General features: G+C 30.4%; 2 protein-coding genes across 3 annotated transcripts in view; one reads left to right on the top strand and one right to left on the bottom strand.

The window, feature by feature from the left end:
* The first annotated feature begins 1462 nt into the window (after window positions 1-1462).
* LOC134707930 (SNARE-associated protein Snapin-like) lies at window positions 1463-8210 on the top strand. The gene is made up of 4 exons (XM_063568100.1): window positions 1463-1610; window positions 3669-3715; window positions 4636-4754; window positions 7071-8210. Exons 1-4 carry the CDS (start codon window positions 1477-1479, stop codon window positions 7149-7151), a joined length of 381 nt encoding a protein of 126 aa, XP_063424170.1. The 5' UTR covers window positions 1463-1476; the 3' UTR covers window positions 7152-8210.
* Window positions 8211-9137: 927 nt separating this feature from the next.
* The window catches only part of LOC134707928 (tetratricopeptide repeat protein 28-like), a 28117-nt gene continuing 18841 nt past the window's right edge, over window positions 9138-18413 (bottom strand). The window contains exons 18-20 of one of the 2 annotated variants that reach the window (XM_063568098.1): window positions 17390-17468; window positions 15877-15891; window positions 9138-11271 (exon numbers count right to left, since the gene is read on the bottom strand). In XM_063568098.1, coding sequence (XP_063424168.1) covers window positions 11026-11271; window positions 15877-15891; window positions 17390-17468 — 340 coding nt within the window. In that variant the 3' untranslated portion in view covers window positions 9138-11025. The remainder of the gene's footprint in view (window positions 11272-15876; window positions 15892-17389; window positions 17469-18413) is intronic. The other variant, XM_063568099.1, reaches the window with a different exon arrangement.

The following is an 18413-nucleotide window of genomic DNA, read 5'->3' as shown; positions in this document are numbered from 1 at the left end:
TATATCTAGAGAATCCTTATGATTTCAAAGTTAATACTTGACATGAATATAAACCAACACCAGATGGTGTGTCATAATTTATGTACAACTTCCTAGGGGGACGACCATTTGATATTCTGGGGGGGGGGGGGGGGGGGGGCAGGAGGATTTGTTTTTGATCGGTTATTTATTTTTGTTAACTGAGAGGACAGATTATTCATTTTCTGCACTATTGAAGCAAGATTTTTCATTTTTATTAAAGCAAGGGACTGATTATTTATTTTTTACCACTATATTTATGATATTCGAAAACATACAATTTTTTTAAATATTTGTTAATTAAGAAAAATTAGATATAGGAAGATGTGGTGTGACAGCCAATGAGACAACTCTCCATCCAAAAAAACATTTAAAAAGGTAAACCATTAATACATGTATAGTCAAGTAATTGTGTACCATTTACTCAGAATACTAGAAGATCATTATCCCCTTCAGAAATTTTAAGATTCAAGATTTCATTCATAACCTCAGTCACATACTTGTGTACAAGAGGACAATATATACAAACATTTTAAGATAGTACATATAAGCGAGAAAGGACAAACGAAACACAAATACATAGTAATAAGTATATTACAAAAGACAATTGGTATAATTAGATTAAGTATTTTATAATTGTCTTAATGAACTGAATCATTTATATTCCCAAGCAATATACACATATTGCATACATACATAGTATTAAAGTTAATTTAGTTTGGTTTTACCTAGCCTCTTTCAAAAGTATTGTCAAACATATCTCGCCGAGCGGAGCGAGGCAAAATTTTTTTTGAAGGGTTTTGAAACCGCTGAAGGCCCAATAAGCTATAGACCTGCTGAGTTATTTATTTTCAATACATTGCAAGTCAGGTAATTTATTTTCAAACTACCATAGAACAAACCATTTATTTTTGTGATTATCAAGGCTGAGTTATTTATTTTCAAAATCCTCCTGCCCCCCCCCCCAGAATATCAAATGGTCGTCCCCTAGGCCAAAAACTTTGGTTTCAATTGACATTTACCCCATGGTGAAGATACACAATTTCTAACCACACATTATTCACAGCAGTGCCCACAGAGATGGCTCCCATCTCGATGATATCTAATTTTTTACAGAACATCCCTTGTTCCTTAAGCTTTACAGGGTTTATTTGACCTTGACCTTATGGGAAAAAAATCACCAATGTTAGTTATACCTGAGACTTATATAACACGTAGTCTCAGGTTATACGTCCTTGCATAAATGTACACCATTGTAATCTTGGAACTTAATTTTGTTTTAATTTATTAACTTATTTAAAGACGTTGTGTTTTTTTGCAAATGTACGTCGTTTGCCATTCTTTTCTCATTTGTTTATGGGTCATATGTGATATCAAAATCTTAGTCTACAGTGCGTTTAAAAGATAGAGACTTTTGTATTTTGAAATAAGAATAAAATTGACATTGAAAAGAAAAAAATGTCCAGTGTCGTTGCGAAAAAGGAAGAAGAAAAACCCCTCGACTGTTCGACAAGAGATGCGATTGCTGATGGATTAGTTGATTTGCTGAAGCCATCGGTTGAAGAAATTGATGGCCGTGTGAAAACTGTCAGGTAATCTACACAGAACAGATATTCAATAACAAAGAAGTGGGCGTTTCGACTTGTTTCTGCAGAGTATTTTATTTAAGAATAAATGACCCTGTATACACTGTATCTGCAGTTTGGGCAAATATAGCTTTATATTCAGAAATAGATGAGAACAATGGAGATTTTTTTTTCTTATAAGTTGAACGTCAACAGACTTTTAAACTATAGCTACTTTGAGACAATTCTAACTGAATCCTTTTGGTTCTTCAATGACATCATGCATTTTAATCCTTTTATGTATGATTTAATAATGTTCTTCATGTACCTATAGTTCAATAGTATCAATTAATATCTTTGAAACCAGCAATGACCATGGCCAGGTCATTAATACATAATTTTAAACTTGCTTTATATGGACGTATTTACACTTGTATGCAAATTTGTCCGCCATTACATAACATCACACAGGTTCCCGTAAACTTTGACTTCATAATTCAAAACATATGACTTCACAACAAAATAGTGATTGTTGCTTGACGTCAAAAGGTTATTCAAAGGTGATATAAGGTCATTCAGAGGCAAAATACAGCTTAATACCAAAAGTGTAAATATGTTTATTGAATAAGTCCTCGTTTACTTTTTAATCTAGCGTGATAAGCACAATAAATTAAGATTACTTACACAAAACACTGAAAGTAAATAACAGGAAACACAAAGTACCCATATTGAACCAAACACAAGACAACGACAACTAAAATGTCAAATCAAGAAAACACCATAAACATGTTAAATAAAACGGTCGAAAATGTTGCATGAAAATTACACATAATTGAATAAGTCCTCGTTTACTTTTTAATCTAGCGTGATAAGCACAATAAATTAAGATTACTTACACAAAACACTGAAAGTAAATAACAGGAAACACAAAGTACCCATATTGAACCAAACACAAGACAACGACAACTAAAATGTCAAATCAAGAAAACACCATAAACATGTTAAATAAAACGGTCGAAAATGTTGCATGAAAATTACACGTTACCACCCTCTTATGATACATGTACATGTATTCATTTTAGTTTTATAAATACAGTGACTTATACCCATAGTTAATTTCCATACAGTCTGGTAGAGTCCAGAATCTTAAAATTGGTTTATTTGTTGTAAAAATGATAAGATTTAAATTGTTTACATTGTATTATGTTATTAATATAAAACTTTAAAAGTCTTTTATAAACACTTTTTTACAGTACACAGTATTATTGGTATCTGTATATATATCCAATGGACATATTCTAGCTACACTATGTTTCTCTTTTCTAGTCATGGATAAAAGTACAAGATTGTTGCAAATAAAAAGCAGAAAATCATCTGTGTTTCTAAACCAAAAAGATACATCACTTTTTCTAGAATAAAAACTGTGTTCACATATTACAGACTATGATAAATTGTAACCATTGAAATTGTTGTTGCTCACTAAAACCCAATAGGGATTTTCAAAAGTTGGCAGGTATGAGAGTCTAGTCAGTTTTTGAAAAAAACAGTACTTCAAACATTTCAAATTCAGATGTATAATAATCTTTTAAATTTTTTTAAAAGTGCATTTATATATGAATTGAAGATGTTGGAAACAACACCATATATATTTAATGCAACCAAAGCGCGGTTATGTATTTACCTTCGTCAGAAACCATCAAAGACAAATATTTGAATACCAAGGATGTATAAGGACCGAAAACCCAGTCTAAAAATGTTTTATGAATACATGAAAAAGTCAAATTGCCGTATATTTCCTACAGACTCTAAAATAGTCCATGTCAGCCATATTGCCAAAAGTTGCAATCTAAGTCCGTTCACTGCAAACTTCCTTATATGTGAACTTATTGAGTCAAATATAAAACATAACACTTCAAAACAGCGTATTTAAAAACAAATGAATTTTGTCACAATTTATAGCATAAATAAACCATTGTAAAGCCTCCAGACTCTACAAGACTTGACCAGACTGTTCAGTATGATCCATGATTTATGATGGTCAGTACTTTGTTATTGATTGATTCATGAATTATTTACTTTTTTCAGAGAGAGCCAGATTGAACTAAGACAGCAGATTGATCTGGTAGCTGAAGGTACAATGCATTTTTTGCACCTTAATAACTTACATTTTGTAGTTAGTTTTCCAATATCTCCCAAAAAAATATTTTTAATGAAACCAATCCGGGTGAAATCATGATTTGGTTAATTGCATTGGAATAGTTTTATCAAAGACCATGCTCTTGCTCATAAATAGTTTGACAAAAACCCAGAGACATATATATAAAAACTATGTCTCTTCCAAAAACTAAAGTGAATAAAATTTGTAAATTTCAACATGTTTATGAGTTCAAAGTGACATCACATGTGAGCTTTCTGTATAAAAGTTTCAAGATTAAGCAACCAGCTGAAAAATATTGAATACTAATGATTTTACAATGTTTATTTTTTCATAGCATATTATCAGAGACATATATACACATTTTTATATGTCTCTGATATTATGTAGTTGTATAGAACATTATCATTATACTTGACATTTTTACTAATGTATGCCATCTTCGCCATGTATATGTATCTATTTCTGTATATGCTTTTTCTATGATGAGGGCCTCAGTGAAGATAAGTTATAAAGTGAACTGTGTACCCTCTTTAAATAAAGTATTGTTGTTAACGTTGTAGTTGTTCAGTTCATTGACAAGAATCCTGACTTGGGACACAATGCTTTCTTAAGAGTGTTTATGTGTAGGAGATCCCTATGCATTAATTTATGTTTCAATCCTTCAAAACTATTCTATGAAAATCCCTTGGAAAAACAAATATACACACAAGCAAGAGGGTTGGTGGGGTTTACTAATATTCTGAGTTTTCAGTATACATTTTTGAATTAGTATTATTTAGATTGGTAAAGACAATTTGAGATAAGCAGTTAGATTTTTTATGAAAATTTTATATTTTGCTTGTTTTGTTGGTCAATCTCACTAACTTTTATAGTTTAAAATATTTATATTTTCAGATTTAAAGAAAATAGCTGAGCTTCAAGGAATTCCAATAGATCTTGAACCTTATGTGAAAAAACTCAACAATTCCAGAAGAAGGGTTATGCTAGTGAATAATATATTACAGAATGCTCAGGTATCACACTTGATTATATTAAACAGCATCATTTCTAAATGTATGTGATATAAACTTTACCTGTTTAATCAAAATTATAAACAAAATCAAACTAAAATAGCATGAACTATTCGATATATATCATGCATGTAACACAAAACCTTTATAATGTATATAGGATAAAAAAAATATTCAGAAATCTGTCAAATTCCTGAAATTTCCTTGAATCTCTAAGATAACCCATAGATTTTTACAGTTTATTTATTTTTTTGGTGAAAGAAATTTAAATGATTGTTCAAGTGCTTAATGCTTTGTTTTTTACAGGTCTTTGGAGACAATTTTTTTTTTAATTTGATTCATTTTTTTTAGCTCACCTGGCCCGAAGGGCCAAGTGAGCTTTTCCCATCACTTTGCGTCCGGCGTCCGGTGTCGTCCGTCGTCGTTGTTAACTTTTACAAAAATCTTCTCCTCTGAAACTACTGGGCCAAATTGAACCAAACATGGCCACAATCATCATTGGAGTATCTTGTTTAAAAAATGTGTGGCGTGACCCGGTCAACCAACCAAGATGGCCGCCACGGCTAAAAATAGAACATAGGGGTAAAATGCAGTTTTTGGCTTATAACTCAAAAACCAAAGCATTTACAGGAAATCTGACACGGGGTAAAAATGTTTATCAGGTCAAGATCTATCTGCCCTGAAATTTTCAGATGAATCGGTCAACCCGTTGTTGGGTTGCTGCCCCTGAATTGGTAATTTTGTGGAAATTCTTGAATATTATTATAGATAGAGATAAACTGTAAACAGCAATAATGTTAAGCAAAGTAGGATTTACAAATAAGTCAACATGACCGAAATGGTCAGTTGACCCCCTAAGGAGTTATTGTCCTTTATAGTCAATTTTTAACAATTTTCATAAAATTTGTAAATTTTTATTAACATTTTCCACTGAAACTACTGGGCCAATTTCATTATAGATAGAGATAAATGTAAGCAGCAAGACTGTTTAGTAAAGTAAGATTTACATACACATCACCATCACCAAAACACAATTTTGTCATGAATCCATCTGCTTCCTTTGTTTAATATTCACATAGACCAAGGTGAGCGACACAGGCTCTTTGGAGCCTCTAGTTTGTAATTTTTTCAGGGTTTGATTAGTGATTGGTGATTGCTTTATTCCTCATTTGTACTGTACAGCGACCCCCAATCAATCAATCAATCAAACCTGGGGAAAAAAACATTCTTATTCAAAGTGTAGGATATAAGAATTGTTAAATGTATATTTTAGGGGTCAGCTTAAGGTGGTACCTAACACTACAGGGAGATAACTCTATAAAATTTAGCTAAACGTTTTAATTACGTTGTATTGTAAAAGGAATATTAAGCTTCTCAATGATCAAAATTGGTGTTTGTCAAACTGCTATATAAACAGTATAATTTTTTGACAAAATGGTTGGTTCAACATTTTTGAAACTTTTACATTTTTGTTCAAGGTTCAAAGTAAATAATTTGACAAAATATTATGAAAATTAAACGAGCGAAATTAATTTTAGTGAAAGTCTGCCACTGTGTGTAGGATTATCTTGCTGTGTTGAAGAACCATTGTGGCCTTCAGCAGTCGGTGTGTTTTACTCTTTGGTCAGGTTGTAGTCTCTTTGATACAAACCCAATTTCCATTCTTAATTTTACTTTGTTTTTGTATCTGAATTGCTATGATCTAAACTGTTTGGTCGGTGCCTTCTACATGACACAAGGTGATTCATTTAGATACCTCGTTTAGTATGGTCTTGATGAGAGTTCTTTTATTCTTAAGGCCATTTTTCTCTAAAAAAAAAATATTTAATTTAGTGTGTCTATTATTATTGGGTTTTTGTGTGTGTCCATGATGCTCTTTCTTGTATCAATACTTTACACAATCTGATCTCCATTGCATTGCCTGGTCTTTGTTTTTTGGCTCATTGTTTCTCAATTTTTTCAAGACCCTCAATCCCTCATTTATAGGGTATTGGTGGTGATTGAAGATGATAACACCCTATCCTATCATCAGTTTCTATCAGAACCTACAGAAAATCATTTCATAGTGAATATCTAACAATTAAATATATGCAATGCAAAAGAGTGTGTAATATTGTATCTAAAAGTTTGTGGTGTACCAAAAGCACAGCAATTTTCTTGACAGAGTACTGACTGTAACTACTTTTATAAAATTATACATTAGTATGAAAAAATCCCATTAATATCAAGCATTCAAAGAAACTCTATTGTACAGCAGATTGCTAAGCATTTTAAAAAGAATTTTGAGCTTGATATTCAATATATTTTTTGTAATTTCAGGATCGTCTTAACAAACTCTATTCCAATGTTTCTAAAGAGACAGCAAAACAGAAAGCATTAGTTGATCCGCAGACAAAATGACCACAGAAGTGATGCAGACAATGATGAAATTATATGGGCTGTCAGTAGTTATAATTGAACTCTTGACATAATTGTATGCATGTCATATTCAAGATTAAGATATGTCCGAGAAGACTTAAGGGGAGATAATTTGATAAACTATATACTAAGGTTTAATTTTGCAACCTGCATTAAAAAGATAATTGCCCACGGTCATTCATTAGCAGCGACTTGCTTTAAAGAGGAGCACACATATACAGTTTTTACTGGCATTATTTAAATGACTATATATCTGTCTGTAAATTTTAGTTCATCATAAATTATGTCATTGTTCTATATAGCTTAGGTTGGAACTCCCCCTGGCAAAGTTGAATCAGACATTTTATGCTGTTTCATGTCATTTTGATTTTAAATTTTTCTGACCAAATGAAGATTAATCCAGAAACATATGGTTAGGAATTATACTTTTACGTTATGTTATGTGAATACTAATGATAGTGCTTGGAATAATCTGTTTAAGGATTTATGATAGAAAGTAATTATGTTTAAATTGAAAATACTCATATTTTTAATTTTGAAAATTGCATGTTGGAAGACATTTATCATCTTAAGTAAGAACATATATAGTTGATTGATTAAAGGTGACCTCAAAATGTCTTAATAACCATAATGCCCTGTGATATAAAAATGCAGAATTTAAGATGAAATAATAACAGTCTGACATTCTTGAAATTTTATAAGATGATGTATGCTTTCATTGACATATTTTTAGCTTTTTTCATTTTATCATGATACTCACTTTAACTCTAAGAACAGGTTTTTGGCACTGAATTCATCTTATTTCAAATCGGGCCACCAAACAGTGAGAAAATCCAGATTATTTAATGAAATATTTTCCAAGGTATTTCAACCTTTTACTTCCTTTGTTTACTTTATTGTTATTGATTTATTGTTAATTTATTGTATTTTTTTTGCGACTATGTGGAGTCTACTTTCTTATGTATATATATCAATATTATATTGTATGATTTTCTAATAACATGTGCAATAAAAAATAAAACAAGAGTGCACACCCTGAAATGTCTCGCCTTCTTTCTAAAACATTGATATTATGTTGATAAGTATATAGCTTTATTACAGTTGTCACATAAACTTAACTTTAACCAAGAAAACTAAACATTGACCAATGAACCATGAAAATGAGTTCAAGGTCAGATGAACCATGCTAGGCAGGCATGTACAGCTAACAATTCTTCCATACAACAAATATAGTACTAGTTGACCTATTACTTTAAAGTTTAAGAAAAACAGACCAAAACACAAAAACTTAACACTGAGCAATGAACCATGAAAATGAGTCAAGGTCAAATAAAACCTTTATAACTGACATATAGATCATAAAATAATTCCATACACCAAATATAGTTGACCTATTGCAAACAGTATTAAAAAAAGACCAAAACTCAAAAACTTAACTTTTGTCTTTGAAATGTCTAGCCTTCTTTACTAATCATTGATATTATGTTGATAGTGTACACATTTTTTTTGATAGTCACATAAACTTAACCAAGAAAACTAAACATTGAGCAAAGAACCATGAAAATGAGATCAAGGTCAGATGACACCTGCTAGCTAGACATGTACATCTTACAATCATTCAATACACCAAATATAGTAGACCTATTGCATACATGTACACCTTACCAAGGAGTCCTAACATATGACACAAATTCTTAACCAGACAGAAGTACATCCTCAAACATTAAAGTATTGGTTGTACAAAAAATGTAGTAATATGTGGCTTACAGTTCCTAAAAGTGTATAGTTCCTCTGTTAAAGTCATTTGCTAGGATTTCAAAAGGTATCTTTTAAAAAGTCTAATTGCCTTTTAAAGTGTACAAATTTATAAGATGTGGTGTTTTGTTATTGTTTTTTTTTTGTGTGTCTAGGTTGCCATTCTACCATAAATCTCACATACTAATCATATCAAATAAAATTAAACACACAAAAAGTTATGTATACTTTATGTAGCAATGTGTCATGTAAAAAATAAATCATTTTATAAAGATAACAGTAGTAGAAATAAAACTTTACTTAACAAAACTAAACAAAAAATAATACTTATAGTTAGTTAATATAATTAGAACAAAAAACAAGTGAATGATGCAGACAACTTAATAAAGAACACACATGTATCCATGGAACCACATGATAAGGCTTCTCCGTCAAAATTCAATGTTCAGGTGACTTCTTGTTCTTGGTAAAAAGCCCCTTCCAAAAAAAGCAAATATTTAAACAGTTCAAATCATTTTGAACATGTGTGCTATGTTTCAAGTGACTGTGGATTCTTTATTATTGGTTGGATAACAATTTTTGTGGTTTCTGTGGGTACCGGTGAACCACAAATTTAAATGTTCAACAAATTACAAATTTTCTATCAGGTTGGATGCAAACTTTGGCAAAACCATGAAATTACATGTCCACAAGAATGCAAGTTTTGCAATCCACGAAAAATTGGTACCCACACATTAAAAAACTCTACAGTAATTTTCAACAGCACAACCTTATGGGAGACTACCTTAAAAGACTTTGACCAGATATGGGATGAACACATAGACTGGAAAGTTTATTGCAGCCACAACTATTGTATGCTGGGTATAAAATAATTATAACCAGTAATTTTTAAATTCAATTTAAAATATTGTTTTGTGTAAGTAGTATATTTCAGTTATACAACATTTGATTGGTGTTTTATCAAAATTTTGCTGTAAAAGAAAATACATGTTACCCTAAGTATGAGATGTTTAATAGGATATCAAGATGTCTTACCGTTATTGTCGCCAAGTTTGGTTAAGTGTATCACAGATATACTGGTACACATAATTATGTTTGTTTTATTATTTTCAATTTTTTATTCATTTCTTTGCAATCAAAAAAGCATGTTTTATCTTTTATTGTATATTACTGAGAAAAAACAACTTACTGGGAATTTGTTAATTTTCATGGGTAACAATTTTTGTAGATTGAGAATACTACCATAATCTTCTAAACAAATAAAAAATAAAACATACAATACACATTAACACTTTAAAATTCATAAAATGTGGTAAAAGAAGTTTCCATGGATATGAGAAATATATAAAAAAAAAACAAAAAAAAACAAACTTCTAAGACCAGACAAATGAACTACTTATTTCCAAAAACAAAACAAGTAAAAAAATAAACAACAGTGTGTCAAAGACAATATCACAGTTTTATTAAATAACATTTTTTTCAAAAGATCGTTGAGAATGAATGTTATAGAACTTGTGCGATAAGGGAATTTTCTAAGCAATTAACAAATAAGGTTAATTTCAGTCATATTTTGTATTTGACATGAACATTTATTGTATTTCACTAAAAAGCCCCTTATTATTGAATACATGGAATGACTAAATTAAATGAATCAAACAAAAAACGTACATATATTATCAACAAACAAAAAACCAAAACAGCACTTAACGAAAACACTTTTATTTAAAAAGTAATGTTTACAAACAAAGTGTAATTTATTTTAAAATGTAACATTAGAAAAGACAGCTAGTGTCATTTATTAATAAAATTATTTTATCTTCCATAATGACCATTATTTTGCTTCTAATTTTACCTGCTAAGATTAAACATTTTAAAAAAAATGTTGCCTTGAAAAATAGCCAATATCCTATCTTTTCTATAAATGTCATCAATAAGGCTCTTGATGGGATGTTCTCATTTCTATATTAGTGCATTTTTATGGCATTTTTTTCAGTTCTTTATCTTTCTATTCATCAAATTTAAGCACCTTGAAAATATTGTTCTCATTCATTCTATAAATTCCATGGAGACCCTCATATTCACAATAACGGCCATGTTTTCCTTATGTACTTTGTATATAAGGTAAATATAGTTTCATGACATCATTTTTGTGTCTGACATCAATGTTACTTAGTCTTTGTTTTAACACAAAGTGTGCATAATCACGTCTCTGATCCACCTCCGGAATAACCATTAGTCTCTCCTTCTTCAAAGGAACTCTTTCAAGTGATGCCGAGGCTCCAGCTCGAACTTTAACCTTGTTAGGAGTTGACTTTGGTCTCCCATACTTGGCTAGTTCTTCATTCGCCTATTAAAAACAATCATTGTAAACTATTAGGTAATAGGATATAAATTTTATCAGCTCACAATAAAAACTCTTCTCCCTTTGTTAGTATAACTTCATGCAGAATTCAGACTCTGAAATAAAAATACCGATCCTGATTATGAAAAAAAGATTACAAGGAAATTCATATTCATTTATTATTTTCATTGAAGATTCAAATGTACACTTTTTTCTACTATTACAAAGTTTACCTCATACAAATATTGGCTAAGAAAATCCTCACATAGAAACAAAATATACAATCTAATTAAAAAATGAGCGGGTGAGAGATATAATTTTAATAAGATTGCAAAATATATGACCTGAAAAGAAATCGACCTTATACAAATGAATATCTATACATGTACTTTATTACAGTTGATTTCTATCAGGTGCAGCTCCTTTATTGACTGAAATGTAGTTTGCTTAGCATTTGATAAATTTACAAGTGGGTCTCATTGGGGTCTATGAGTGAAGCGGGATTGCCAATTTATGTAAGCGTGACACGTGAAAGTCAAATTATTGTGTCGTGAAAACGGGAAATGAGGTCAAGCAGGCCCTGGGAAATGACAAAAAAAAATACAATTGCTTATGGACATAGTGTAAGCGGGATACGGGAATTTGACTAAACAGTAAACGGATCCGGGATCTGAACCCCCCAATAAGACCCCCTTACAAGAACTTAAATAATTGAAATGTAAATAGTTCTAGTTGTTTTGTTTTTTTTATTATGAGAGGCTCCCCTAGATAGTTTAGGCTAGTCTCTAGGGAATTCATTTTGATTCCAGGCTTTGAAACTAAATCTAAAGTTTCAACTGTTACTGCAAATAATATCATTGTTTATCACTTAGTATCTGAAAACTAAACTAAGACTATACAATTTGATCAAAGTTAACTTAGAAGGAAAACTTAATAAAAGCCACTGGGCCTTGGAATATACCAGCAATACATTAATTTTCAATTTTGATAAAGGTTATTCCAGAAAAGAGCTTAAAATGATGAAAATTCATCAAATAATTTTATTTGTTAACCCGTTACATATTTACTTTAAAAATAATAAATAAAAATATCAGGCAATACCTTAAATAAAGAAAACAACCTACAACAAAGTAAAAGGTGCATTATATTTGCTATATTGTTCATCAAAATCCTTCTGTCCAAGTGTCGCCATTCCACAAAACTGTCGGTGAACCAAAATCCAACACAAACTTGTATCAAACCCATTGCTCAGTTGTATCATAAGACAAATAATTGCATGATATAAAAAAACAAACCATACAAAGTAAATATGTATGATTTTTTTAGGGTTGAATTTTAAAGAAAGTATATCAAGGGGAATTAAGCTTGACTGCGGCTATAGCCAAACCTCTACCCTATAATACTGTAATTGGATATAATTATTCAATAACTCTGGAATAAAATAGGCATGATGACTGTTTGTTTTTGTATAAATTGTTAACACTGAATGTCATGCAAAATAGAATATTTATAATTATTAATCTTAAAATCACAATCAGCATGCATGATCGATGGACTTTATGAAAGTTAAGCAAAATTATGAATTTGGGCAGTTGTTGATAGCTGTTTGGCAAAGAAATATAAAATTTTATTGAAGAAAAAATAAAATAAACCTAATACATTTGTAAATGTGTTGAGTTTTAAATGATCTGGCTACACAGCCCTCACACGGTCAGGAATCTAATAAATGTTTGGAGTTTTTAAATGATCTCGCTATACAGCCCTCACAAGGTCGGGAATCTACTAGTTATTTTTAAGATTGTAACTATTTCACTAACTAAAGGGCCATAACTCCAGGATGAATTAATTGTTATAATCTATATCTAAACAAGGATACATCTCATGATATTAACCAGGGGAATTTCTAAGAATGAAGTATGTTTTTTTTTTCCTTCTAGTTAAGGCTACAATTATTGACAGGTAGAGGTAAAGTAGGAACTGCAAAGAAACTATGAAATGATTGATTGATTGATATAATGGAACTTTCAGCCCTATTGCTCTTTTTCATGGCAGTCAGTTTTTAGCAGTGGCAAAAGCTGGACTGCTGGAGAGAACCATCAACCTTTCAGGAGAAAACTATGATATGAAAGGTAGTTCTTATTTCAAAAATCATTTCTTTGACAAGATGTGCTAAAATTTGTACACTGGATAATAAAGATATTTTCTAGAACTTTGAATCATTTTTTATCACAATTTATCTGCAGATACACAGCTATGTAATAACAAACTCAGCTCAATGGAAAAATTTATATATCATAGTAAGGTTACATATTACTCTTCTTGTCAGTATTAGGTCAAAACTTAGGGAACTGCTTAAACCAAAATACTGTACTGATCGAGAAAACATCTATAGCAATGAATATAAAATATGTTCTTTTTAAAGCATGCTGAATACAATGATCACAACATCAAATCAGGATTAAAGAAATCAGCTTTAATGGAATGATTCAAAAATTAAAACTAAGAGAATCATTAAAACATGCATGCATGTCAACAGAAATCATTCCTTAGTTGACTGTTTTACAACATAAATATATATTAATGTGAACCTAAAGATGCTTTATCTTAGGTTTTCCACTTTTATTATGGCCCCGCAACGAAGTTGTTGGTGGCATATAGTTTTACCCTTGTCCAAAATTCTGTCTTTCCGTAATTACGTCATTCCGCAACAAACCATAATACAGAGTTTTTTTCTAAACGCCTTCAGATATTGGGCTGATTTTTGGTATGAGAGTTAACCATGATAAGTTACAGATCAAGTTTAAGTTTCGTTCTGCTCCACTAACTTTTGCTGAAATTAGGGGCTTTGGACTTTAAGAAATTGTTGAAAATCACAGTTATATGGACTTTTTTTCTAAACGCTTTCTGATATTGGGTTGATTTTTGGTAAGTGAGTTTAACATGATGAGTTATAGGTCAAGCTTAAGTTTCATCTGCTCCGCTTATTTTTGCTGAAATTACGGGCTTTGGACTTTGATAAATTATTGAAAATCACAATTACATGGATTTTTTCTCTATTCCCCTCCAGATTTTGAGCTGATTTTTGTCAAGCCTTTCGACTAGAGTCGAAAAAGCGAGACTTAGCGATCCTACATTCTGTCGTCTTCAACAGCGTCCACAAATATTCACTCTGTGGTTAAAGTTTTTGAAATTTTAATAACTTTCTTAAACTATACTGAATTTCTACCAAACTTGGACAGAAGCTTGTTTATGATCATAAGAAAGTATTCAGAAGTAAATTTTGTAAAAATAAAATTCCATTTTTTCCATAATTTACTTATAAATGGACTTAGTTTTTCTGCGAGGAAACATTACATTCACTCTGTGGTTAAAGTTTTTTAAATTTTAATAACTTTCATAAGCTATCCTTGATTTGTACCAAACTTGGACAGAAGCTTGTTTATGATCATAAGATAGTATCCAGAAGAAAATTTTGTAAAAATAAATTTCTACATTTCCGTATTTTACTTATAAATGGACTTAGTTTTTTGCCAGAAACAAAACATTCACTCTGTGGTTTAAGTTTTTAAAATTTCTATAATGTTCCTTGATTTCTACCAAACTTTCAAGCCTTTCGACTAGAGTCGAAAAAGCGAGACTTAGCGATCCTACATTCTGTCGTCTTCAGCAGCGTCCACAAATATTCACTCTGTGGTTAAAGTTTTTGAAATTTTAATAACTTTCTTAAACTATACTGAATTTCTACCAAACTTGGACAAAAGCTTGTTTCTGGTCATAAGATATTATTCAGAAGTAAATTTTGTAAAAAAAAATTAACTTTTTCCGTATTTTACTTATAAATGGACTTAGTTTATCTTCCAGTTAACATTACATACAGTCTGCAGTTAAAGTTTATAAAACATTTATTACATTCATAAACTATCCTGGATTTTTTACCAAACTTGGAAGCTTCTTTCAATCAAAAGATAGTATTGAGAGGGAAATTTTTATTGATGTTTTTCCTCATTTTTGTTGAGTCTGCAATTAACAGCAAAGTAGGTGAGACACTGGGTTCCGTGGAACCCTTTCGAATTTTTTATATGTGAGACCACCATCATGTTTGTGTCCAAATGTGTTTATATTGAAATTGCAGATTTTTCAACTTTTTGGGATGGGGCCATTCATGTCGCTTTGACACATCTAGTTTCATAACATTTCTTATAATTAAAAATTCTTTCACACTATTTTTTTAACCATTTTAGTTATTTATATCTTTAAAACTTAAAGTTATTTTAATGGGGTAAAATATTTTGAAATTCTTGTCATTTCTGATGTCTTTTTTCATACAGTAAAATCGTCATATCTTCCCTTAAATTTCATGTCAATTTATTTTTTTTAAATTGCTTGTAACTCAAAAACAAGAAAACAGACCTGCATTGGTGACATGACTTTATATTTTTTTCCCAAAAATTTAACAAAAGTTCTTCAAAAAACCAAGAAGAAATTTTCATATCATTTTCTATGATCATGACCATAGTGACATGTGATGTATACATTCATAATGACAGCAATGATAAAAAAAGATCTACAATGATTTGGTTGTGCATAACAACATGCAATTATCTCCCTTACCTCTGTTTTCTCTGTCTAAAATTCAAAAGTAGCACAAGCAATGTTAATGCATAATACGGCAAAACTTGAAAATATTGAATCTTAAAGATAACTCTGTATTCTTATTAAATAATTTCAATAATTTGCCTATGGTCTCACAATATGAAATGATTAAAGAAGCCAAAATAATGAGAACCCTCATTTTTCCCCCCGTCCAAATTTATCTTTTCATATGTATATCTAATTCTTAAATGTCATTTATGCAATGAAAATTTTGACTGACAAAGTATGGAGCAAATGTATTCCTTTGAACAAGATGAACTATTTGTGAAGATTTGTCGCTTTTTTCCATAATCATAAACATTTTAGACGTGTCAGTCCCATGTTAGTATGCTGTATTCCAATGCTTTCTTTTAGTATTTTCGCATGTATTGTAGTTAATTGCTTGTTCCTTCTTAATCCAAGTTTGTTAACCATAGACAGTTAAATTCGTCCTATGAAATGCTTGTTCATCTCTGTTTAAGTTTGGACAGTGACATCTAGATTATCACCTATCTTAGTCTGATGACTAACTGTCTGGTCTATAGTTGCACTGAAACTTCTAATTTATACATCCTAGCATTCAAAACTTTGCACATTTTGTAAATATTTCATCTTTCAATCTAGAACTAGCAATATTTTAAACACATAAGACTACAGAAAAGTCTTTCTTTTTCATGCATTAAATATTTTCTACAATACATGATATGCTTTTAATACATCAATATTAATTGCAGTTTTAAATTTGCTTTAAAAGATTTTCGTGGATTAATTATAAGTTTCTTGTACTTTTAAGCCTTTGTGATGTCCAAAGCTGATATCTCACAACATGCTCACAATCTCATCACATAGGTTAAAGGTAGAAAAACTCTATATTTTACAAATTTTCTCCCAATTGATTAAATCTAATCAATATGCTACAAAAAATACTTGAAAAAATGCTGTTGAAATCAAATAGGTCATACACTATGAACATTTCCTAAACATAATTATAAAATCAACAAAAAAATAAATAGATTTATAGTACACTTATAGACAGGGAATCTTAAGATCCCATCTATTCATTGGTAATACATATTCTGATATAAGAGATCACTGACCACAAGTAGTGCAAGTATTATTGACTAATCATCATAGGACAATGTTAAAGGGGTAAATTTAGTGTATTCCGAAATTCTATGGTAAATTCTAACTTAGTGTATTTAGATATCTATGGTCAATTTATACTTAGTGTATTCTGAAATCAATCTATGGTAAATTTATACTTAGTGTAATCCAAAATCTATGGTAAATTTATACTTAGTGTATTCCGAAATCTATGGTAAATTTTAACTTAGTGTATTTAGATATCTATGGTAAATTTTAACTTAGTTTATTCAGGTTTCAGAGGTAAATTTGAATTAAATGTATTTATATTTTTTTTGGTACATTTGAACTAAATGTATTCAGGTTTCTATGGCAAATTTGAATATAGTGTATTCAATACAAATATTACCTGAGCTGACACAGTGATCTGGTGCCAGGTCTTAGCCCGGTCTACAAAGTTATGGTACTTTTCCTTCAGGTCAGATTTACTGAAAAACAGTTTCATAGTTTTATGAACAATATATCATAGTTAAAATTTCTCACACAGTAGAAGAAATTTTTATGTTCGAGCAGACTACAAACTTAATTTATAATATCAATGATCTAAATGAAACCTGTATGGTTGCTTATAACTGCCTCCTTCAACTTCATTTAAATTAAGGTGGATTATAGAGGGTAGTAATGGGGGTACTTTATGACGAATAACGATACAAATCCTAGCCAAATGATGTTAATGGTTTTGATGCATGACAACGATAAAATGTACAACTTTCTTTTAGATGATAATTTTGTTTTACTTATTTTGATGAATAAAGTTAATTTTTTTTCCAAAAATAACAGTAACAATAATTATTTGAGAACTCTGACGAGTCACAATAAGGAAATTTTGACTAATCATGGTAAAACTTAAAATCAATTTGACACTAATGGTAGAGGAAAATGAATGTTTGACGCTTGAAGTTAAAGGGCTTTCCTGCACTCATTATAGCCATCTCATTGGCAATCAAGCATCATCAACTTATTTTTAAATAGAAAATAGGTTTATATTTTATTTCAATCTGACCCCAAAAAATTGCTTTTGGTTGGCAACTTACCCTCATATATATTTCTCATCATAATAGTGATATGGTGTGAAAAAACTTTTATAAAAGCAAGCCCTAATAAAAGTAATTAGATGAAAAGGTGAAATAAACTGAACTCAGTGGCATATGTGTGCCAATCACAGACTACAGAGAAGGCAGTTAGAACATTCTCGTATTAAAGATGTTTTGTTTTGTTATTCATTAGGTACCAGTTTTTATAGACTTGTTGAAGGTAAACCAGAATATAAGAATATAATTGTTCAACTGAATACAGTTTTGGCAAATACGTGACCTATATAACCTATAGATGCTTTCCTTTAATTTCAAGTGGTCTCTGGCGGAGAGTTGTCT

The sequence above is a fragment of the Mytilus trossulus genome, chromosome 2, assembly GCF_036588685.1.
Source record: "Mytilus trossulus isolate FHL-02 chromosome 2, PNRI_Mtr1.1.1.hap1, whole genome shotgun sequence".
Classification (NCBI taxonomy): domain Eukaryota; kingdom Metazoa; phylum Mollusca; class Bivalvia; order Mytilida; family Mytilidae; genus Mytilus; species Mytilus trossulus.
The sequence above is the reverse complement of the archived record's forward strand: the minus strand, read 5'-3'. Positions and strand labels throughout refer to the sequence as shown.